General features: G+C 40.5%; 2 protein-coding genes and 2 long non-coding RNA genes across 4 annotated transcripts; all 4 read right to left on the reverse strand.

The window, feature by feature from the left end:
- Positions 1–13: 13 nt before the first annotated feature.
- On the reverse strand, positions 14–6,179 carry LOC145422626 (uncharacterized). Its single transcript, XM_080294170.1, has 22 exons — positions 6,120–6,179; positions 5,927–6,011; positions 5,660–5,806; positions 5,361–5,572; positions 5,170–5,273; positions 4,962–5,080; positions 4,692–4,859; positions 4,276–4,475; positions 4,065–4,177; positions 3,812–3,918; positions 3,437–3,604; positions 3,021–3,220; positions 2,810–2,922; positions 2,551–2,657; positions 2,176–2,343; positions 1,760–1,959; positions 1,549–1,661; positions 1,296–1,402; positions 1,007–1,183; positions 553–761; positions 361–455; positions 14–253 (listed from the first exon to the last, which is right to left on the reverse strand). Exons 3-22 carry the CDS (start codon positions 5,660–5,662, stop codon positions 138–140), a joined length of 2,799 nt encoding a protein of 932 aa, XP_080150296.1. The 5' UTR covers positions 5,663–5,806; positions 5,927–6,011; positions 6,120–6,179; the 3' UTR covers positions 14–137.
- A 45-nt stretch (positions 6,180–6,224) lies between these two features.
- Positions 6,225–12,390, reverse strand: LOC145422627 (uncharacterized). Its single transcript, XM_080294171.1, has 22 exons — positions 12,331–12,390; positions 12,138–12,222; positions 11,871–12,017; positions 11,572–11,783; positions 11,381–11,484; positions 11,173–11,291; positions 10,903–11,070; positions 10,487–10,686; positions 10,276–10,388; positions 10,023–10,129; positions 9,648–9,815; positions 9,232–9,431; positions 9,021–9,133; positions 8,762–8,868; positions 8,387–8,554; positions 7,971–8,170; positions 7,760–7,872; positions 7,507–7,613; positions 7,218–7,394; positions 6,764–6,972; positions 6,572–6,666; positions 6,225–6,464 (listed from the first exon to the last, which is right to left on the reverse strand). The coding sequence occupies exons 3-22, from the start codon at positions 11,871–11,873 to the stop codon at positions 6,349–6,351; spliced, it is 2,799 nt and encodes a 932-aa protein (XP_080150297.1). The 5' UTR covers positions 11,874–12,017; positions 12,138–12,222; positions 12,331–12,390; the 3' UTR covers positions 6,225–6,348.
- A 240-nt stretch (positions 12,391–12,630) lies between these two features.
- LOC145422476 (uncharacterized) lies at positions 12,631–13,183 on the reverse strand. The gene is made up of 3 exons (XR_013903763.1): positions 12,975–13,183; positions 12,783–12,877; positions 12,631–12,675 (listed from the first exon to the last, which is right to left on the reverse strand). It is a non-coding gene; the product is annotated as an uncharacterized LOC145422476 (long non-coding RNA).
- Positions 13,184–16,074: 2,891 nt separating this feature from the next.
- LOC145422477 (uncharacterized) lies at positions 16,075–16,602 on the reverse strand. Its single transcript, XR_013903764.1, has 3 exons — positions 16,499–16,602; positions 16,291–16,409; positions 16,075–16,188 (listed from the first exon to the last, which is right to left on the reverse strand). It is a non-coding gene; the product is annotated as an uncharacterized LOC145422477 (long non-coding RNA).
- Positions 16,603–24,935: the final 8,333 nt, after the last annotated feature.

Below are 24,935 nucleotides of genomic sequence, written 5' to 3' on the forward strand. Positions count from 1 at the left end.
TTGAAATGTGTACTTCTAGACAGACTTACCATGAACTGGGGTCACCTTGCACTGAAGACAAAGAAAATATGAGTGTTAGTATAGTGGAAACATCTTCTTCAAGTGTAAATACCTTGACTTTGTCACAGTTGGCCCAATTAGTGTGCCAAACCTGGATCAAATATTGGATAACCCATGTAAGACACCCCCCACACCCACCCACCCACCCCCCAAAAAACTAATCTTACCACAAAGGAAGCTGGAACTGAGCAGCCTGTTTGAGAAGAAAAAGAAAGGAAACAAATCAATGGAGTAGTCATTACAGTGCTGGTACTGGGCTTTTGGGAAAAGTTTAGTCAGGAAAGCCCATTTGCCACATACGTGGGAATGTGTCCTGGAGGTACTGCTTGCTTGATCTCACGCCCTGTGAAAGGTCCAGTGGCAATGCTGCCAAACTCTGCGCAAGACCATCGTATCTAAAGGAAGAAAAGAATTCATTGTGACTTGTCAGGAGCCTCAGCTTGGCATTGTGCACACCCAAATGTCTAACTGTGGATATCAGAAATATCTTACACAGCCTGGTAGGATTCACAGGTGATGTTACTGGGGATCACCCGCAAGCTGCTAGGAAGGATGCTCGCCATCACAGGAACCAAATAAACCTGGAACCACTGTTGATAGTCTTCTGGCTGAAAGTCTTTAAGCTGAGGAGCAAGGGCTGTCAAGGTCAGGCTCAAAATGGTGTCTCGCACATCTGGATTTTGGATGAGGGTGACATTTCTCTGAAAAGAGAAGGGGATCATAATAAGGTCAGAGAGGAAGTTCTGAAGTCTTTGTGGAAATGCGGAGATGAGGGGGAGCTTATCTAAACTAAATCTTTGTACTTCTGTACAGCAGGGATGCCTCAAGGCATGAAGCATATCAGAAATGGATCATTTTCAGTTAAACACTTGAGCAGGTTTATGAAAGAACACTGTTAACATTTGTTGATGTTTGCGCTGAGGTAAGGTTACCAATGAGAATTCACCTGCTTGTTGATGTTTGCAAAAGCCTGGAAGAATTGGTTGAGCTGCTCATAATCACTGGTCTCTGTCAAGCTTGTCAACACCTCCCTTACAACATGTGCATCGTTTAAAGCACCACTGTTTGGATCTAGGATTAGATCAGCCTTTTGCGATGGTGAAAGAACGTCCAGAACTGCCAGCTATGGATACAAAAAAGTAGAATTCATGAAATGCATGTCTTTTGTATAATTTCCAGAATTTTGCTTTGCTATTCTCAAGAAAGACAGGAAGAGTAATAAGAGTAAAGCTTACCGTAGAGATGTTGAAGTCTTTGAGGTCAGAGTATGATGTATATTGGACGAATGGACCCAGATTTGCTTTAACCCATTGGGCATCACTCTCATTTTGTTGCCTGCAAGCTAAGGCATGCAGACAAAAGTTAGGATGTGCTCAATTTAGCAAGGTTTGTGACTGGTAGACATGAAAGAATTTAAGTTTTTTGTCTGAGTGCTTTTCAAGACATTTCACACTTGAAAACACATAACGCACCCTATGTCTGCCCTACCTGGCTCATTGTTGGCATTTTCAGCATTTCTTAGGTAGCCCAGCAGACCATGTGTGATCTCTTGCCGTCTGTACAGTGGCATCTCCTGGATAACTGAAGCCAACCCACTCACACTGCAACAGTTGAAAGAAAACGTTCTCATGCTGTTCTTTGTCAGTATTGTCATTTTCATTTGCAACAAAATCTTGATTGCTCCAAGAAAACTACTCACATGACTTGGTAATTCATGCAGCTGATGTTTGTGGTTGTGTTTATGAGCATTTCTGGAGTAAAACTGGCAAGGATAGGAATCAGTTTCACATGGAACCAAAGTTCATAGTCGTTTGTCGTGAAAGTGGAGAAATGTGAACTGATGATGATGAAGGTCGTATTCATGATCCGATCTCTCACAACAGGCTGGAAATGTGGGGTCTGTCATATTAAAGTGGAAAAAGACATAAGCAAAGGTGAGATTGCATGTTGGAAGTACACCCATACAACATGGTACAAAAGCTGTAACCATTTGTTTTCTAAGATACAATAGCCAACAATGGATGTAGCGGTTGAGACCTATGTTTTATTCTGTGTTTACTTCTGGAATCAAATATCTGCATTGTCCTCCTTCACCCTTTTAGGAGGCTAGCCTACCTGTCCATTGGCTGTCAGCTGTGTCAGGAATTCATCCACATTTTTTAGAACATTGCCCTCTTCAAGCTTTTCAAACACAAGATCAATAAAATCTGTGTTATTTGAGGCTCCAGAGCTCAGTAGCAGCTGTGCCACCTCAGAGGGATTGAGCGTTGACAACAATCCAGCCTACAACAGGGAATCAACATAATATCAGACAACAGTAATGACCAATGCTGTGGGTAAAGGATTAGAGTTTGCAACCAAAGAAAGTGTGCTCTATGATTTGCTTGTATTTTTGATATGGCAAAATAAACTCCTGTGTTTGTTTTCTTAAGTCTACAATTTTGTTTTCCTGTTCTTAAGGGAGGACTAGAAGTGCAATGTAGGGCTTACCGTAGAGATGTTGAAGTCTTTGAGGTCAGAGTATGATGTATATTGGACGAATGGACCCAGATTTGCTTTAACCCATTGGGCATCACTCTCATTTTGTTGCCTGCAAGCTAAGGCATACAAACAAAAGTTAGGATGTGCCAAATTTAGGAAGGTTTTTGACAGGTAGACATGAAAGAATATGTGGGCAAGTTTTTTGTCTGAGTGCTTTTCAAGACATTTCACACTGGAAAGCACATAACGCACCCTATGTCTGCCCTACCTGGCTCATTGTTGGCATTTTCAGCATTTCTTAGGTAGCCCAGCAGACCATGTGTGATCTCTTGCCGTCTGTACAGTGGCATCTCCTGGATAACTGAAGCCAACCCACTCACACTGCAACAGTTGAAAGAAAACGTTCTCATGCTGTTCTTTGTCAGTATTGTCATTTTCATTTGCAACAAAATCTTGATTGCTCCAAGAAAACTACTCACATGACTTGGTAATTCATGCAGCTGATGTTTGTGGTTGTGTTTATGAGCATTTCTGGAGTAAAACTGGCAAGGATAGGAATCAGTTTCACATGGAACCAAAGTTCATAGTCGTTTGTCGTGAAAGTGGAGAAATGTGGACTGATGACGATGAAGGTCGTATTCATGATCCGATCTCTCACAACAGGCTGGAAATGTGGGGTCTGTCATATTAAAGTGGAAAAAGACATAAGCAAAGGTGAGATTGCATGTTGGAAGTACACCCATACAACATGGTACAAAGGCTGTAACCATTTGTTTTCTAAGATACAATAGCCAACAATGGATGTAGCGGTTGAGACCGATGTCTTATTCTGTGTTTACTTCTAGAATCAAATATCCACATTGTCCTCCTTCACCCTTTTAGGAGGCTAGCCTACCTGTCCATTGGCTGTCAGCTGTGTCAGGAATTCATCCACATTTTTTAGAACATTGCCCTCTTCAAGTTTTTCAAACACAAGATCAATAAAATCTGTGTTATTTGAGGCTCCAGAGCTCAGTAGCAGCTGTGCCACCTCAGAGGGATTGAGCGTTGACAACAATCCAGCCTACAACAGGGAATCAACATAATATCAGACAACAGTAATGACCAATGCTATGGGTAAATGAATAGAGTTTGCAACCAAAGAAAGTGTGCTCTATGATTTGCTTGTATTTTTGATATGGCAAAATAAACTCCTGTGTTTGTTTTCTTAAGTCTACAATTTTGTTTTCCTGTTCTTAAGGGAGGACTAGAAGTGCAATGTAGGGCTTACCGTAGAGATGTTGAAGTCTTTGAGGTCAGAGTATGATGTATATTGGATGAATGGACCCAGATTTGCTTTAACCCATTGGGCATCACTCTCATTTTGTTGCCTGCAAGCTAAGACATGCAGACAAAAGTTAGGATGTGCTCAATTTAGGAAGGTTTGTGACTGGTAGACATGAAAGAATTTAAGTTTTTTGTCTGAGTGCTTTTCAAGACATTTCACACTGGAAAACACGTAATGCACCCTATGTCTGCTCTACCTGGCTCATTGATGGCATTTTCAGCATTTCTTAGGTAGCCCAGCAGACCATGTGTGATCTCTTGCCGTCTGTACAGTGGCATCTCCTGGATAACTGAAACCAACCCACTCACACTGCAACAGTTGAAAGAAAACATTCTCATGCTGTTCTTTGTCTCTATTGTCATTTTCATTTGCAACAAAATCTTGATTGCTCCAAGAAAACTACTCACATGACTTGGTAGTTCATGCAGCTGATGTTTGTGATTGTGTTTATGAGCATTTCTGGAGTAAAACTGGCAAGGATAGGAATCAGTTTCACATGGAACCAAAGTTCATAGTCGTTTGTCGTGAAAGAGGAGAAATGCGGACTGATGACGATGAAGGTCGCATTCATGATCCGATCTCTCACAACAGGCTGGAAAATTGGCATCTGTGAAATTGAGGTGGAAAAGAAGCTAAGCAATACAGAGACTGCATGTTGTAAATGTACTCATACAACATGTCACAAAGGTTGCAAACAAGTCTTCTCTATGATAGACTCCTTGAAGAGTTGTGTAGCGGTTTAGCAAATGTCTTATTCTGTCTTATCCTGCTGGAATAAAACACCAGGATTGTCCTCCTTCACCCTTTTAGAAGCCTAGCATACCTGTCCATTGGCTGTCAGTTGTGTGAGGAATCCATCCACATTTTCTAGAGCGTTGCCCTCTTGCAGTCGCTCAAACACACGATCAATCAAATCTGTGTTATTGGAGGCTCCCAAACTCAGTACCAGCTGTGCCACCTGAGAAGGACTGAGGACTGACAACAATTCAGCCTACAAAAGAGAACCAGCATAATATCAGACAGCAGTCATGGAAATGTTCTGGGTAAAAGAATTCCGTTTACAGGAAGATGTACATCTGCAGTTGGCACTCACAGCGGACAAATTAGGATTGAAGGCTTCCAAGTCCTGCACAGTTGCAAAATCAGAGAAGTCGCCAAGGTTTGCCTTTAGCCACGCTTGGCTCCCCGTGATAGATGAGACACAGCCAGGATCTGCAGAAAAAGCAAGAAAGTTATTGACAGGGTAATATACCACATGTTGTCATGGAAAAACCAAAGTGAGCTTGAGTTTCTCCTTTTACCTGTTGAGTCATTTCTTGACAAGAACGGTTTGATGAAGTGAGTGAAGACTGCTTGCTGTGTGTCTCTGTCCATGGATGCCTTTTGGCTTCCAAATGCCTGAATGCTACATTTGAGAGAAAGCTTTCAACATCTAAACTTCTAGTCAACTGCACATTTGCAGAACAGAGCTATATGTCTCATATTTACTTACACAGTCTGGTATGTCTGGCAGCTGAAGTTTTTGGAGCTAAGGCAAAATAGGAAGTTGAAAGATGGAACGGCCAGAAACGGACGGATCTTTGTCTTGAACCAGCTGGTAATGAACTCCTCACTCTGTAGTTGTGCCTGGCTGAAGTTGTCAATTCTCACTTCTCCAAGAGCCTCGAGCACATTTGACGAGGTCGGGTAGGTGTTGTTGACGGCCTTGAATTGGCAGAAAAATAATTGTAGCTGGACCCAAACTTCACGCAGGGAAATGGTAATATTGTGAAAATGTGATTTTGTACTTACCATGTTAGCAAATGTCTCAAGGGCCTGGTCCAGTACAGCAGAGGCTTTTTGGAAGAAAAGCTTCCAGACTTCTACTGGGTATATGTTTTGGCTTTTCAGTGTGCAGTTCAGCAGTGTGACCAAGTTGCTGGATGTGAGATAGGGAGCCTTGAAAAAGAAAATTGACAAAGAATACAGCCATTTTGTCAGAGCTCATGGAGATTTGTCTCAGGACCATAATGAGGCAAAATCCATGTTCTGTTTTTGGAGTTTAAAAAGGAATCTTACAGAGGAACAGGCATGTTCTGTGATGGTGAAATTGCACAGGGCTGCCGAGGAATTGCCAGCTGACAGGATTTGCTCAAGTTTTGAACTGTGGAAAAAACACAATAAATTGAAATCCAATGTCCCCTTAATTACACTGTGTTAACAAATTTTACCTAGACAGAATCAACATTGAACAAAACGGCATTTCACCCACCCATCAACTCCATTACAAATGAGATTCACTGTGAAAAGAGAATGGTTGTGTGTCAGATAATAGTCCTTCAGAATGCATTTATATCCTTAGAGTTGAAATGTGTACTTCTAGACAGACTTACCATGAACTGGGGTCACCTTGCACTGAAGACAAAGAAAATATGAGTGTTAGTATAGTGGAAACATCTTCTTCAAGTGTAAATACCTTGACTTTGTCACAGTTGGCCCAATTAGTGTGCCAAACCTGGATCAAATATTGGATAACCCATGTAAGACACCCCCCACACCCACCCACCCACCCCCCAAAAAACTAATCTTACCACAAAGGAAGCTGGAACTGAGCAGCCTGTTTGAGAAGAAAAAGAAAGGAAACAAATCAATGGAGTAGTCATTACAGTGCTGGTACTGGGCTTTTGGGAAAAGTTTAGTCAGGAAAGCCCATTTGCCACATACGTGGGAATGTGTCCTGGAGGTACTGCTTGCTTGATCTCACGCCCTGTGAAAGGTCCAGTGGCAATGCTGCCAAACTCTGCGCAAGACCATCGTATCTAAAGGAAGAAAAGAATTCATTGTGACTTGTCAGGAGCCTCAGCTTGGCATTGTGCACACCCAAATGTCTAACTGTGGATATCAGAAATATCTTACACAGCCTGGTAGGATTCACAGGTGATGTTACTGGGGATCACCCGCAAGCTGCTAGGAAGGATGCTCGCCATCACAGGAACCAAATAAACCTGGAACCACTGTTGATAGTCTTCTGGCTGAAAGTCTTTAAGCTGAGGAGCAAGGGCTGTCAAGGTCAGGCTCAAAATGGTGTCTCGCACATCTGGATTTTGGATGAGGGTGACATTTCTCTGAAAAGAGAAGGGGATCATAATAAGGTCAGAGAGGAAGTTCTGAAGTCTTTGTGGAAATGCGGAGATGAGGGGGAGCTTATCTAAACTAAATCTTTGTACTTCTGTACAGCAGGGATGCCTCAAGGCATGAAGCATATCAGAAATGGATCATTTTCAGTTAAACACTTGAGCAGGTTTATGAAAGAACACTGTTAACATTTGTTGATGTTTGCGCTGAGGTAAGGTTACCAATGAGAATTCACCTGCTTGTTGATGTTTGCAAAAGCCTGGAAGAATTGGTTGAGCTGCTCATAATCACTGGTCTCTGTCAAGCTTGTCAACACCTCCCTTACAACATGTGCATCGTTTAAAGCACCACTGTTTGGATCTAGGATTAGATCAGCCTTTTGCGATGGTGAAAGAACGTCCAGAACTGCCAGCTATGGATACAAAAAAGTAGAATTCATGAAATGCATGTCTTTTGTATAATTTCCAGAATTTTGCTTTGCTATTCTCAAGAAAGACAGGAAGAGTAATAAGAGTAAAGCTTACCGTAGAGATGTTGAAGTCTTTGAGGTCAGAGTATGATGTATATTGGACGAATGGACCCAGATTTGCTTTAACCCATTGGGCATCACTCTCATTTTGTTGCCTGCAAGCTAAGGCATGCAGACAAAAGTTAGGATGTGCTCAATTTAGCAAGGTTTGTGACTGGTAGACATGAAAGAATTTAAGTTTTTTGTCTGAGTGCTTTTCAAGACATTTCACACTTGAAAACACATAACGCACCCTATGTCTGCCCTACCTGGCTCATTGTTGGCATTTTCAGCATTTCTTAGGTAGCCCAGCAGACCATGTGTGATCTCTTGCCGTCTGTACAGTGGCATCTCCTGGATAACTGAAGCCAACCCACTCACACTGCAACAGTTGAAAGAAAACGTTCTCATGCTGTTCTTTGTCAGTATTGTCATTTTCATTTGCAACAAAATCTTGATTGCTCCAAGAAAACTACTCACATGACTTGGTAATTCATGCAGCTGATGTTTGTGGTTGTGTTTATGAGCATTTCTGGAGTAAAACTGGCAAGGATAGGAATCAGTTTCACATGGAACCAAAGTTCATAGTCGTTTGTCGTGAAAGTGGAGAAATGTGGACTGATGATGATGAAGGTCGTATTCATGATCCGATCTCTCACAACAGGCTGGAAATGTGGGGTCTGTCATATTAAAGTGGAAAAAGACATAAGCAAAGGTGAGATTGCATGTTGGAAGTACACCCATACAACATGGTACAAAAGCTGTAACCATTTGTTTTCTAAGATACAATAGCCAACAATGGATGTAGCGGTTGAGACCTATGTTTTATTCTGTGTTTACTTCTGGAATCAAATATCTGCATTGTCCTCCTTCACCCTTTTAGGAGGCTAGCCTACCTGTCCATTGGCTGTCAGCTGTGTCAGGAATTCATCCACATTTTTTAGAACATTGCCCTCTTCAAGCTTTTCAAACACAAGATCAATAAAATCTGTGTTATTTGAGGCTCCAGAGCTCAGTAGCAGCTGTGCCACCTCAGAGGGATTGAGCGTTGACAACAATCCAGCCTACAACAGGGAATCAACATAATATCAGACAACAGTAATGACCAATGCTGTGGGTAAAGGATTAGAGTTTGCAACCAAAGAAAGTGTGCTCTATGATTTGCTTGTATTTTTGATATGGCAAAATAAACTCCTGTGTTTGTTTTCTTAAGTCTACAATTTTGTTTTCCTGTTCTTAAGGGAGGACTAGAAGTGCAATGTAGGGCTTACCGTAGAGATGTTGAAGTCTTTGAGGTCAGAGTATGATGTATATTGGACGAATGGACCCAGATTTGCTTTAACCCATTGGGCATCACTCTCATTTTGTTGCCTGCAAGCTAAGGCATACAAACAAAAGTTAGGATGTGCCAAATTTAGGAAGGTTTTTGACAGGTAGACATGAAAGAATATGTGGGCAAGTTTTTTGTCTGAGTGCTTTTCAAGACATTTCACACTGGAAAGCACATAACGCACCCTATGTCTGCCCTACCTGGCTCATTGTTGGCATTTTCAGCATTTCTTAGGTAGCCCAGCAGACCATGTGTGATCTCTTGCCGTCTGTACAGTGGCATCTCCTGGATAACTGAAGCCAACCCACTCACACTGCAACAGTTGAAAGAAAACGTTCTCATGCTGTTCTTTGTCAGTATTGTCATTTTCATTTGCAACAAAATCTTGATTGCTCCAAGAAAACTACTCACATGACTTGGTAATTCATGCAGCTGATGTTTGTGGTTGTGTTTATGAGCATTTCTGGAGTAAAACTGGCAAGGATAGGAATCAGTTTCACATGGAACCAAAGTTCATAGTCGTTTGTCGTGAAAGTGGAGAAATGTGGACTGATGACGATGAAGGTCGTATTCATGATCCGATCTCTCACAACAGGCTGGAAATGTGGGGTCTGTCATATTAAAGTGGAAAAAGACATAAGCAAAGGTGAGATTGCATGTTGGAAGTACACCCATACAACATGGTACAAAGGCTGTAACCATTTGTTTTCTAAGATACAATAGCCAACAATGGATGTAGCGGTTGAGACCGATGTCTTATTCTGTGTTTACTTCTAGAATCAAATATCCACATTGTCCTCCTTCACCCTTTTAGGAGGCTAGCCTACCTGTCCATTGGCTGTCAGCTGTGTCAGGAATTCATCCACATTTTTTAGAACATTGCCCTCTTCAAGTTTTTCAAACACAAGATCAATAAAATCTGTGTTATTTGAGGCTCCAGAGCTCAGTAGCAGCTGTGCCACCTCAGAGGGATTGAGCGTTGACAACAATCCAGCCTACAACAGGGAATCAACATAATATCAGACAACAGTAATGACCAATGCTATGGGTAAATGAATAGAGTTTGCAACCAAAGAAAGTGTGCTCTATGATTTGCTTGTATTTTTGATATGGCAAAATAAACTCCTGTGTTTGTCTTCTTAAGTCTACAATTTTGTTTTCCTGTTCTTAAGGGAGGACTAGAAGTGCAATGTAGGGCTTACCGTAGAGATGTTGAAGTCTTTGAGGTCAGAGTATGATGTATATTGGATGAATGGACCCAGATTTGCTTTAACCCATTGGGCATCACTCTCATTTTGTTGCCTGCAAGCTAAGACATGCAGACAAAAGTTAGGATGTGCTCAATTTAGGAAGGTTTGTGACTGGTAGACATGAAAGAATTTAAGTTTTTTGTCTGAGTGCTTTTCAAGACATTTCACACTGGAAAACACGTAATGCACCCTATGTCTGCTCTACCTGGCTCATTGATGGCATTTTCAGCATTTCTTAGGTAGCCCAGCAGACCATGTGTGATCTCTTGCCGTCTGTACAGTGGCATCTCCTGGATAACTGAAACCAACCCACTCACACTGCAACAGTTGAAAGAAAACATTCTCATGCTGTTCTTTGTCTCTATTGTCATTTTCATTTGCAACAAAATCTTGATTGCTCCAAGAAAACTACTCACATGACTTGGTAGTTCATGCAGCTGATGTTTGTGATTGTGTTTATGAGCATTTCTGGAGTAAAACTGGCAAGGATAGGAATCAGTTTCACATGGAACCAAAGTTCATAGTCGTTTGTCATGAAAGTGGAGAAATGTGGACTGATGACGATGAAGGTCGCATTCATGATCCGATCTCTCACAACAGGCTGGAAAATTGGCATCTGTGAAATTGAGGTGGAAAAGAAGCTAAGCAATACAGAGACTGCATGTTGTAAATGTACTCATACAACATGTCACAAAGGTTGCAAACAAGTCTTCTCTATGATAGACTCCTTGAAGAGTTGTGTAGCGGTTTAGCAAATGTCTTATTCTGTCTTATCCTGCTGGAATAAAACACCAGGATTGTCCTCCTTCACCCTTTTAGAAGCCTAGCATACCTGTCCATTGGCTGTCAGTTGTGTGAGGAATCCATCCACATTTTCTAGAGCGTTGCCCTCTTGCAGTCGCTCAAACACACGATCAATCAAATCTGTGTTATTGGAGGCTCCCAAACTCAGTACCAGCTGTGCCACCTGAGAAGGACTGAGGACTGACAACAATTCAGCCTACAAAAGAGAACCAGCATAATATCAGACAGCAGTCATGGAAATGTTCTGGGTAAAAGAATTCCGTTTACAGGAAGATGTACATCTGCAGTTGGCACTCACAGCGGACAAATTAGGATTGAAGGCTTCCAAGTCCTGCACAGTTGCAAAATCAGAGAAGTCGCCAAGGTTTGCCTTTAGCCACGCTTGGCTCCCCGTGATAGATGAGACACAGCCAGGATCTGCAGAAAAAGCAAGAAAGTTATTGACAGGGTAATATACCACATGTTGTCATGGAAAAACCAAAGTGAGCTTGAGTTTCTCCTTTTACCTGTTGAGTCATTTCTTGACAAGAACGGTTTGATGAAGTGAGTGAAGACTGCTTGCTGTGTGTCTCTGTCCATGGATGCCTTTTGGCTTCCAAATGCCTGAATGCTACATTTGAGAGAAAGCTTTCAACATCTAAACTTCTAGTCAACTGCACATTTGCAGAACAGAGCTATATGTCTCATATTTACTTACACAGTCTGGTATGTCTGGCAGCTGAAGTTTTTGGAGCTAAGGCAAAATAGGAAGTTGAAAGATGGAACGGCCAGAAACGGACGGATCTTTGTCTTGAACCAGCTGGTAATGAACTCCTCACTCTGTAGTTGTGCCTGGCTGAAGTTGTCAATTCTCACTTCTCCAAGAGCCTCGAGCACATTTGACGAGGTCGGGTAGGTGTTGTTGACGGCCTTGAATTGGCAGAAAAATAATTGTAGCTGGACCCAAACTTCACGCAGGGAAATGGTAATATTGTGAAAATGTGATTTTGTACTTACCATGTTAGCAAATGTCTCAAGGGCCTGGTCCAGTACAGCAGAGGCTTTTTGGAAGAAAAGCTTCCAGACTTCTACTGGGTATATGTTTTGGCTTTTCAGTGTGCAGTTCAGCAGTGTGACCAAGTTGCTGGATGTGAGATAGGGAGCCTTGAAAAAGAAAATTGACAAAGAATACAGCCATTTTGTCAGAGCTCATGGAGATTTGTCTCAGGACCATAATGGGGCAAAATCCATGTTCTGTTTTTGGAGTTTAAAAAGGAATCTTACAGAGGAACAGGCATGTTCTGTGATGGTGAAATTGCACAGGGCTGCCGAGGAATTGCCAGCTGACAGGATTTGCTCAAGTTTTGAACTGTGGAAAAAACACAATAAATTGAAATCCAATGTCCCCTTAATTACACTGTGTTAACAAATTTTACCTAGACAGAATCAACATTGAACAAAACGGCATTTCACCCACCCATCAACTCCATTACAAATGAGATTCACTGTGAAAAGAGAATGGTTGTGTGTCAGATAATAGTCCTTCAGAATGCATTTATATCCTTAGAGTTGAAATGTGTACTTCTAGACAGACTTACCATGAACTGGGGTCACCTTGCACTGAAGACAAAGAGAATATGAGTGTTAGTATAGTGGAAACATCTTCTTCAAGTGTAAATACCTTGACTTTGTCACAGTTGGCCCAATTAGTGTGCCAAACCTGGATCAAATATTGGATAACCCATGTAAGACACCCCCCACACCCACCCACCCACCCCCCAAAAAACTAATCTTACCACAAAGGAAGCTGGAACTGAGCAGCCTGTTTGAGAAGAAAAAGAAAGGAAACAAATCAATGGAGTAGTCATTACAGTGCTGGTACTGGGCTTTTGGGAAAAGTTTAGTCAGGAAAGCCCATTTGCCACATACGTGGGAATGTGTCCTGGAGGTACTGCTTGCTTGATCTCACGCCCTGTGAAAGGTCCAGTGGCAATGCTGCCAAACTCTGCGCAAGACCATCGTATCTAAAGGAAGAAAAGAATTCATTGTGACTTGTCAGGAGCCTCAGCTTGGCATTGTGCACACCCAAATGTCTAACTGTGGATATCAGAAATATCTTACACAGCCTGGTAGGATTCACAGGTGATGTTACTGGGGATCACCCGCAAGCTGCTAGGAAGGATGCTCGCCATCACAGGAACCAAATAAACCTGGAACCACTGTTGATAGTCTTCTGGCTGAAAGTCTTTAAGCTGAGGAGCAAGGGCTGTCAAGGTCAGGCTCAAAATGGTGTCTCGCACATCTAGATTTTGGATGAGGGTGACATTTCTCTGAAAAGAGAAGGGGATCATAATAAGGTCAGAGAGGAAGTTCTGAAGTCTTTGTGGAAATGCGGAGATGAGGGGGAGCTTATCTAAACTAAATCTTTGTACTTCTGTACAGCAGGGATGCCTCAAGGCATGAAGCATATCAGAAATGGATCATTTTCAGTTAAACACTTGAGCAGGTTTATGAAAGAACACTGTTAACATTTGTTGATGTTTGCGCTGAGGTAAGGTTACCAATGAGAATTCACCTGCTTGTTGATGTTTGCAAAAGCCTGGAAGAATTGGTTGAGCTGCTCATAATCACTGGTCTCTGTCAAGCTTGTCAACACCTCCCTTACAACATGTGCATCGTTTAAAGCACCACTGTTTGGATCTAGGATTAGATCAGCCTTTTGCGATGGTGAAAGAACGTCCAGAACTGCCAGCTATGGATACAAAAAAGTAGAATTCATGAAATGCATGTCTTTTGTATAATTTCCAGAATTTTGCTTTGCTATTCTCAAGAAAGACAGGAAGAGTAATAAGAGTAAAGCTTACCGTAGAGATGTTGAAGTCTTTGAGGTCAGAGTATGATGTATATTGGACGAATGGACCCAGATTTGCTTTAACCCATTGGGCATCACTCTCATTTTGTTGCCTGCAAGCTAAGGCATGCAGACAAAAGTTAGGATGTGCTCAATTTAGCAAGGTTTGTGACTGGTAGACATGAAAGAATTTAAGTTTTTTGTCTGAGTGCTTTTCAAGACATTTCACACTGGAAAGCACATAACGCACCCTATGTCTGCCCTACCTGGCTCATTGATGGCATTTTCAGCATTTCTTAGGTAGCCCAGCAGACCATGTGTGATCTCTTGCCGTCTGTACAGTGGCATCTCCTGGATAACTGAAGCCAACCCACTCACACTGCAACAGTTGAAAGAAAACGTTCTCATGCTGTTCTTTGTCAGTATTGTCATTTTCATTTGCAACAAAATCTTGATTGCTCCAAGAAAACTACTCACATGACTTGGTAATTCATGCAGCTGATGTTTGTGGTTGTGTTTATGAGCATTTCTGGAGTAAAACTGGCAAGGATAGGAATCAGTTTCACATGGAACCAAAGTTCATAGTCGTTTGTCATGAAAGTGGAGAAATGTGGACTGATGATAATGAAGGTCGTATTCATGATCCGATCTCTCACAACAGGCTGGAAATGTGGGCTCTGTCATATTAAAGTGGAAAAAGACATAAGCAAATGTGAGATTGCATGTTGGAAGTACACCCATACAACATGGTACAAAAGCTGTAACCATTTGTTTTCTAAGATACAATAGCCAACAATGGATGTAGCGGTTGAGACCTATGTTTTATTCTGTGTTTACTTCTGGAATCAAATATCTGCATTGTCCTCCTTCACCCTTTTAGGAGGCTAGCCTACCTGTCCATTGGCTGTCAGCTGTGTCAGGAATTCATCCACATTTTTTAGAACATTGCCCTCTTCAAGTTTTTCAAACACAAGATCAATAAAATCTGTGTTATTTGAGGCTCCAGAGCTCAGTAGCAGCTGTGCCACCTCAGAGGGATTGAGCGTTGACAACAATCCAGCCTACAACAGGGAATCAACATAATATCAGACAGCAGTAATGACCAATGCTATGGGTAAATGAATAGAGTTTGCAACCAAAGAAAGTGTGCTCTATGATTTGCTTGTATTTTTGATATGGCAAAATAAACTCCTGTGTTTGTTTTCTTAAGTCTACAATTTTGTTTTCCTGTTCTTAAGGGAGGACTAGAAGTGCAATGTAGGGCTTACCGTAGAGATGTTGAAGTCTTTGAGGTCAGAGTATGATGTATATTGGATGAATGGACCCAGATTTGCTTTAACCCATTGGGCATCACTCTCATTTTGTTGCCTGCAAGCTAAGGCATACAAACAAAAGTTAGGATGTGCCAAATTTAGGAAGGTTTTTGACAGGTAGACATGAAAGAATATGTGGGCAAGTTTTTTGTCTGAGTGCTTTTCAAGACATTTCACACTGGAAAACACATAACGCACCCTATGTCTGCCCTACCTGGCTCATTGATGGCATTTTCAGCATTTCTTAGATAGCCCAGCAGACCATGTGTGATCTCTTGCCGTCTGTACAGTGGCATCTCCTGGATAACTAAAGCCAACCCACTCACACTGCAACAGTTGAAAGAAAACGTTCTCATGCTGTTCTTTGTCAGTATTGTCATTTTCATTTGCAACAAAATCTTGATTGCTCCAAGAAAACTACTCACATGACTTGGTAGTTCGTGCAGCTGATGTTTGTGGTTGTGTTTATGAGCATTTCTGGAGTAAAACTGGCAAGGATAGGAATCAGTTTCACATGGAACCAAAGTTCATAGTTGTTTGTCATGAAAGTGGAGAAATGTGGACTGATGATAATGAAGGTCGTATTCATGATCCGATCTCTCACAACAGGCTGGAAAATTGTCATCTGTGAAATTGAAGTGGAAAAGAAGCTAAGCAATACAGATACTGCATGTTGTAAATGTACTCATACAACATGGTAAATGGTAAATGGCCTGTATTTATATAGCGCTTTACTAGTCCCTAAGGACCTCAAAGCGCTTTACATATCCAGTCATCCACCCATTCACGCACACATTCACACACTGGTGATGGTAAGCTACATTGTAGCCACAGCCACTCTGGGGCACACTGACAGATGGTACAAACGCTGCAAGCATTTCTTTTCTATGATAGACTCCTTGAAGACTTGTGTAGCGGTTTAGCAAATGTCTTATTCTGTCTTATCCTGCTGGAATAAAACACCAGGATTGTCCTCCTTCACCCTTTTAGAAGCCTAGCATACCTGTCCATTGGCTGTCAGTTGTGTGAGGAATCCATCCACATTTTTTAGAGCGTTGCCCTCTTGCAGTCGCTCAAACACACGATCAATCAAATCTGTGTTATTGGAGGCTCCCAAACTCAGTACCAGCTGTGCCACCTGAGAAGGACTGAGGACTGACAACAATTCAGCCTACAAAAGAGAACCAGCATAATATCAGACAGCAGTCATGGAAATGTTCTGGGTAAAAGAATTCCGTTTACAGGAAGATGTACATCTGCAGTTGGCACTCACAGCGGACAAATTAGGATTGAAGGCTTCCAAGTCCTGCACAGTTGCAAAATCAGAGAAGTCGCCAAGGTTTGCCTTTAGCCACGCTTGGCTCCCCGTGATAGATGAGACACAGCCAGGATCTGCAGAAAAAGCAAGAAAGTTATTGACAGGGTAATATACCACATGTTGTCATGGAAAAACCAAAGTGAGCTTGAGTTTCTCCTTTTACCTGTTGAGTCATTTCTTGACAAGAACGGTTTGATGAAGTGAGTGAAGACTGCTTGCTGTGTGTCTCTGTTCATGGATGCCTTTTGCCTTCCAAATGCCTGAATGCTACATTTGAGAGAAAGCTTTCAATAAATAACATATTCAAAATTCAACATAATTCAACATAATTCAATCACAACCATTTCAAACTTAAATCCCATTGATATTTTAAAACATTGTAATCAACGAATTGGTACATTTTGTCACAACCTCTTCTACACAGAATAAGACCTATATTTCTTTCGTTTATTCATCCACATTTTCATTTCCTTTCATAATTTGATCATTTCATATGGTATTCTAATATGGGATAGTGAACTCTTTTAACCTCAGTCTTTTCATGTCTGGAAAAGTTTCCAACCGCGTTTTACATCGTGAGTAGCAATTTTCAGTTGAAATTCTCCTTTTGACTTATTTTCAATTACATAATTTCTGAATCATTATATAACATTCTTATTTTAAAGAAACACCTTCACAAACGACCACCTTATATTAAGGTGTATGCCTCTTTTACAACAGCTGGGTCACACAGTCATAACTTGTTTGGTCTGACTTGTAATTTAACAATTATGTGATACGCATTTTTCTTTCTTCCTTTTTTTAGTGATTTCAGTGGACTTTGGGACCCTGACATCAACATTCAATGCAATACACAGTGAGAAATGTGTTACATGTTAGAATATTCAATTAAAATTGTTTATGTCTTTAATGATTTCCATAAGCAGTTAACAGCAGTCACCAGCAATAATTGGTAAAATGGAATTTATTCACTTACATCTCTTGGAAAGAGGTGCAGCTGAAGTTCCACTTGCTGAGCTGGTTTAGGAAGTTTCCATTGACATAAGGCAAAAGAGGAATCATCTTCACAGAGAACCACAGCCTGATGAATTCGGGGTCACTGTCATTACCCAAACGAAGGCTGTCCAGGACTCCAAATACATCCAGAACATCAAATCCAGGGACATTGTTGTTCTGTTACAAGACAAATTTGCCATTTACCATTCTTAAAAGCTGTTACATGTTTTACACCTACACTATACTGAAGTAAAGCATTAGCTCATTTACCAGGTCAAAGAACACTTGTAAAGTCGACTCTACAATCTGCCTGAGATTTTGTTCCACCATCCTCGACTTTTCATCTGTTAAGCTTGCATTTTTACCCCTTTTACAGGATAACTCGCCTGTCAGTTTGTCCACTGCAGCAGAGCTCTAAGAACACATAGAGCAGGTGAAAGCACTGGGTTACTGTCAGTAACTTAGCACAAGGGGGAGTCATTTATCAACAATGCTTTGTGGGGACATTTAACAATTTAAGGTTTAACGATGAATTGATCATTTTTTACTCAAATTAATTCCAAAAGGCTTACTCTTTGAGTGGCATCTTGTAGATTTGCTGCATGGCAAGTTTCCTGGAAACCGTTGGTATGAGTGGTGGCTTTGCTTAAATAAGAAAAAACACGGTAACAGAAATGAATAATAAAGTCATCTTTAACTAAAATAACATCCCTGGAATGTATTAGGTCTACAAACTGTTATTTGAGTTTGCATGCCTACCTGTTTTCAGATAAACCTGGTCCTATAAAATGCAAAAAAGAAAATGAATGAACACATGTATTAACATTTTCAAATTAATAATTAATGGAACATGGATAAGAATTATGTTAATGGATTAACTTTTAAAAGAAGAAAAAGGTGACATTTTATTTTATATTCATATAAAATTGCATATGGTTTATATGTATAAAAAAACTTACCTTGTGTTGTGTTGGACTGTATTGTAAATTTATAAAAGAACATGTTAATTCATGTATTTCATTGTATTTCATTGTTTTTGATTTAATTATTTAATCTTGAAAAAAAAAACACTTACAGTTGCAGAGACCAGTCCTGACATACATACTATAGATTTTTTTTTTTTTATAAAAAAGAAAAGTGTTAGATAAGGATATATATTCTATTAAATGACTAATTGAATGTTCAGAGATACTTACCAATGCCAATAGATGACAGTAGCAGAACTTGCACTGACATTCTTATGCCACCCATCGTGAGAACTCAGTTCTCACTTTTTTTTTTTTGCCCCTCAGTTGATTTTCAGATTATTTAATTTTTATTTTAGATAAAGATGTAAAGTGATACTGGAAAAGAAAAATGAAGTGATAAAAGGGCATTTTAATTATTGCACTGCATTAGATCTAAGAATTTTTGATACAGAAACTCAACAGTAAAGAACATAAAAGTATGACGTTTGAATGACATGTTATACATACACAATGCATACATTTTCTTTTTAATCCCTCCAAAGCTAAAAGCAAGATTAAATAGTATGGATTATTTCTTACTTCTGTACAGTGATTATAAATTAATAACAGAGTATGTCAGAAAGCGAGATAAGCCATAGAAAGATGTTTAACTGGTTGAACTCACCTCTCGAACTCCTTCAATCTGTGAGAGAAGACTGAAGATCGCTGTTAGTGGTGAAGCAGGTATACACTGGGTGGAGTAAAAGAAAATTAGAGCAGATGAAGCAAAACATGCTGAGAATGTTCTAAAAGATTCCATTGGGTAAACACATTGCCAAACACTGTGCACAAACAGTATGGACTACACTTTGGATAGATGATCATTATTCAGTCAACAGAACATGGAATTTGCGAAATATGATTAAGGACTGTTGATATGTAAATGCTTTGGTTATAACTACCTACAACGGGGTTAAAGGAAATGTTATGATTTTGGATAAAGTTTGGCAAAATCAATGTTTATGGCTAAAAAGGAAACAAAGAGGATATGATTTTGGGTTACCTAGACCTCCTTTTTTCCACCTCAGTCTCACATTACTCAGCAACTGCTGAGTAATAAAATTGTTACCCCTTATGAAAGCAGTCCATCGTTACCTTTTAGAGTTTACATATACTGTAGTGGTACTGGCAATAATTTGGATGCAAGCATGAACTTTGAAGACCAAATCAGGGAATACAATCTAGCCTCCATTGCTTTTCACTTCCTTCACCTAGGCACCTAGGCAAATCTCATGCATCTCAAATAATAATCTCGTTACCTGAAAACATCCTCATTTCTGTGTCCTTATCACTGACATTTCCCAGATTTGGTACCTTATATGCTTTTAGGATCTTATACACAAGTCTAGCATAAATCTCTGTTCTGTAATTGGCATGAAAATTCTGGACTATCTGCTTGAATGCTTCCTAAGCTTTTAATTCAGCTGGCTTTTTCTTTTGAACTCTTCATTAAGCATTAGTTCATGGACTTTAGGAGAAGATTTCAAAAACACCTTCCTTAATTTTGGCTTTACTTTTCTTGAGACCAAACATACTCCTTAAAAGCTGAAACACATCACTGTTTCTGCCCAGTCACTGTAGTTGTTTAGTAGTAGTTGGAAGATCGTAAAGAATTTGCTTCTGGGCTCAACAAACACTAGTACAACCGGGTTGATGAGTTTCAATGTTATGCAAAATCTACGTAGGCTACATCAGTGTCGTTTGGACCTGTTGTTGACATTGTTATATTTTTGACTATAAAACTGGTCAGAAAGTTATACTGATACATCCCAACAAAACCATTCACAAAATTTACAATAAAACAGTAACATCGTCAAGTTTTGGTTTTACAACCGAAAGTAAAGTGAAGCTGTGCAATTACTGTTGTGTCATTACTAAATTATTAAAACTGTTACTCCTTTCGATGTGGAGGAAGCAGCAGCTTTACTCTGAGCCCCTCTTGGATGACTGAACTTCTCACCTTATCTCTAAGGGGCTCCAACAGTTGGAAAACATCATATAATTAAAAAGTCAGCAATACAGAATGAAAGAGAATAGGAACGCTTCATAAGATGTGTTTTAACACTGGCTTTGGAGATAGGGGGTCAATAATGCAAATGTGGTGTGAAAGAGTTCCAGATATGAGGCACCACTTGGCTGAAAGCTCATAGTTCAGATAGTCAGGCGAGCAGGGAATATAACAAGAGCAACCGAAAAGGAAAATCTCAGAGTACAAGAACGAGTGGCCATGTGCAGAAGATCAGAGATATATGGAGGTGCGAGATCATGGAGAGATTTGAAAGTAAGAAACAGAATCTTAACATTTATGCAGTATTTTTACAGGAAGCCTGTGAACCTGTTGAAAGACAGTATTAATATTTTCTATAGAAAGGTCTGGTAATACGATGAGCACCTGCATTTTACACCAGTTGATGTCTATAGAGACGTTTGGAAGGATAGAATTGTAATAATCAATCTGACTGTCACGGTATGGCATGGCACACCGTGGAAGGAATGGGGAAGGAGGACCCAGGCGCGGTGCTCTATGTACAAACAGTGTTTATTTACAGAGTGAAAACAACGTAACAATAAATCCCCGTGTTCTCCCAGACTCCCGTGTCGTGTCTCCCGTGAATAGTTCGTGTGCTCTCTGCTCCCGTGTCAGCACCCCCCGGTGCTCGCTGCTCTCCGTGCCTTCCACGCCCTTCCTGCGGGAAACAATAGCGCAGCTGTCAGGACACTCAGAAATGGCAGGCATACACTTTCTGACTAAACTTAGACAGTGTGACTAACGTGGAGTCTAATGCAATGATCCCGCGTCGGTGGGAGCTCCAAGACTCTCTTAAGTAGCTCCCCCGACGAGGCCTGATCAGCAGCAGGTGTGTGGCTTCGGGTGTGGCCAGTCCCCTTGCAGGGCCACACCCTCCAGGCCTGACGCCGCCTATAAACAAGTGCTCAGCCACCCACACACACATATACACAAGCACAGGGAAGGGGGAGCAACACTAAAATACACAACAATAATAATAATAATAATAATATAATACAATACATGACTGCTCAGGGATCCTGGGTCGCCCAGTCCCAGGGCCCTGACACCGACACGTGACCAGAGCATGTACAGAAAATGCAGCGTTGTATTATGTGGTGACAAAATGTGACACCATTTCAGATATATTCACCTATTAACATTCCAACGTAGCACTTATTCTTTGATGCCAGTAACTGTAATGTGTTAAAATAGGACACGCCTAAAAAGCAAAACCACAGTTAAACTTGTTTTTTCAGGTGCAATTACTGTTGTGTCATTGCTAAATTATTGAAAGTGTTACTGTTCTTCACCCCCGTGACACATTTTCACATATTGTCTAAAAAGAAGTAGGGAAAAGGGGTAGTATAATCTTTGGAACCCAGAATTGTAAACGTCATATTGTGACGTTATTGTTGATCAATGGTTATGACAATTTGCATATTAATGATCAAGAATCTGACCTCACTGCCCATGTTTCATTCAGTGGTGCTAGTTTCAGTCATTTTGCAAAGGTACTGTGTATAAGGTTGGGGAAACCTCGAGTGAGCTAAGACTCAAGAAGTAACTTGGAGGAGTGAAGAAACATTTCTCCCGCTGAAAACGTTACGTCTAGATGAACAGAATTAATGTTTTTGGGATTTCCTCACCTGGATGATTGAGCATGCATCAAGACATTGAAAATTTGGTACATTCTAGAAAAACAAATTTTGCATTGCCATCGCTTATTAATATCGTATAGTTATCAGATGTTCAGTGATAACGTTTGTTGCCCAGGAGATGCAAAGAGTTGTGAAAATTTTGAGAGGGTTTTGATGTTTATATCTATTGTGCAGAACCTTCAGGAATAGCGTTACAAAAGACTACATTTTTCAAATGCTCACTGAAATGCACACTGAAAGACTGCACAAAGCTAAGGAGAAGCTATCACAATCTTCAAAGCACAAGCCGGTCATTGGTAAGGTAAGATAAGATAATATCTACAGGGAGTGCAGAATTATTAGGCAAGTTGTATTTTTGAGGAATAATTTTATTATTGAACAACAACCATGTTCTCAATGAACCCAAAAAACTCATTAATATCAAAGCTGAATGTTTTTGGAAGTAGTTTTTAGTTTGTTTTTAGTTTTAGCTATTTTAGGGGGGTATCTGTGTGTGCAGGTGACTATTACTGTGCATAATTATTAGGCAACTTAACAAAAAACAAATATATACCCATTTCAATTATTTATTTTTACCAGTAACACCAATATAACATCTCCACATTCACAAATATACATTTCTGACATTCAAAAACAAAACAAAAACAAATCAGCGACCAATATAGCCACCTTTCTTTGCAAGGACACTCAAAAGCCTGCCATCCATGGATTCTGTCAGTGTTTTGATCTGTTCACCATCAACATTGCGTGCAGCAGCAACCACAGCCTCCCAGACACTGTTCAGAGAGGTGTACTGTTTTCCCTCCTTGTAAGTCTCACATTTGATGATGGACCACAGGTTCTCAATGGGGTTCAGATCAGGTGAACAAGGTGGCCATGTCATTAGTTTTTCTTCTTTTATACCCTTTCTTGCCAGCCACGCTGTGGAGTACTTGGACGCGTGTGATGGAGCATTGTCCTGCATGAAAATCATGTTTTTCTTGAAGGATGCAGACTTCTTCCTGTACCACTGCTTGAAGAAGGTGTCTTCCAGAAACTGGCAGTAGGACTGGGAGTTGAGCTTGACTCCATCCTCAACCCGAAAAAGCCCCACAAGCTCATCTTTGATGATACCAGCCCAAACCAGTACTCCACCTCCACCTTGCTGGCGTCTGAGTCGGACTGGAGCTCTCTGCCCTTTACCAATCCAGCCACGGGCCCATCCATCTGGCCCATCAAGACTCACTCTCATTTCATCAGTCCATAAAACCTTAGAAAAACCAGTCTTGAGATATTTCTTGGCCCAGTCTTGACGTTTCAGCTTGTGTGTCTTGTTCGGTGGTGGTCGTCTTTCACCCTTTCTTACCTTGGCCATGTCTCTGAGTATTGCACACCTTGTGCTTTTGGGCACTCCAGTGATGTTGCAGCTCTGAAATATGGCCAAACTGGTGGCAAGTGGCATCTTGGCAGCTGCACGCTTGACTTTTCTCAGTTCATCGGCAGTTATTTGGCGCCTTGGTTTTTCCACACGCTTCTTGCGACCCTGTTGACTATTTTGCATGAAACGCTTGATTGTTCGATGATCACGCTTCAGAAGCTTTGCAATTTTGAGACTGCTGCATCCCTCTGCAAGATATCTCACTATTTTTGACTTTTCTGAGCCTGTCAAGTCCTTCTTTTGACCCATTTTGCCAAAGGAAAGGACGTTGCCTAATAATTATGCACACCTGATATAGGGTGTTGATGTCATTAGACCACACCCCTTCTCATTACAGAGACGCACATCACCTAATATGCTTAATTGGTAGTAGGCTTTCGAGCCTATACAGCTTGGAGTAAGACAACATGCATGAAGAGGACGATGTGGACAAAATACTCATTTGCCTAATAATTCTGCACTCCCTGTATGGCCAATGTTGGGAAATTACTGTTTTGTGTGTTGTGTATATATTGTGTTGTGAAAAATATGAAAAACAAAATTGCTCAGTAAATGAAATACAATATTGTATGGAACATTATGATACAATAAAATATGATACAATAAGGAGCTTAAATCTAAAGTTACTGCTGGTGCTATGAGAGGTTAAAGATTTCCTGTATTTTTCCATCTTTCTGGCAGTGGCACTCAACTGTGTTCAAGTGCTCAGCTACATGAGCATGCATCAGAGTAGGTAAAGGATTTAGATGAATTTTCAATTCAATTCAATTTTATTTTATTTATATAGCGCCAAATCACAACAAAAGTTGCCTCAAGGCGCTTTATATTGTACAGTAGATACAGAGAAAAACCCAACAATCATATGACCCCCTATGAGCAAGCACTTTGGCGACAGTGGGAAGGAAAAACTCCCTTTTAACAGGAAGAAACCTCCGACAGAACCAGGCTCAGGGAGGGGCGTCCAGTGATTAATAACAGATATGATTCAATGCAGAGAGGTATTTTAACACATAGTGAGTGAGAAAGGTGACTGGAAAGGAAAATTTAAAAAAAAAACATCTATTTAAAACAATCTATTTAAAATGAGAGCAAGCCTTTCACTATAGATATCTAAATAATATCCTGCGTGAACTCTACCTAGATTTCATATAATAACTTCTATAAGTTCTAGAAAAAGGTACGTCTTTACCAGTTAGTTGCAATCTGCAGTGGACTGTTTTAGTCAGTAAACTCTCGATGGATAATAACTGACACCTATTCATACTTACAGCATGAAGGTGGAAACATCTTCCATCTTTTGCTTTCTTGAAAGCATGTCATATAAACTCCAAATGGGATTATGTGCATGCTCATATGACTGACTGATGTGAGTATTTACTACATATGTGAGATATTTTTTTCATCACTGATTCATTAGTTTGGGAAAACAAAGCAGGTCCATGAAACTAATCATTGACTTTAATGCTGGGTGAGGGAATGAGGTTTGATGCTAAAACTTAAGAAAGTCATGA

The sequence above is a fragment of the Astatotilapia calliptera genome, chromosome 19 (assembly GCF_964374335.1).
Source record: "Astatotilapia calliptera chromosome 19, fAstCal68.1, whole genome shotgun sequence".
Lineage (NCBI taxonomy): Eukaryota > Metazoa > Chordata > Actinopteri > Cichliformes > Cichlidae > Astatotilapia > Astatotilapia calliptera.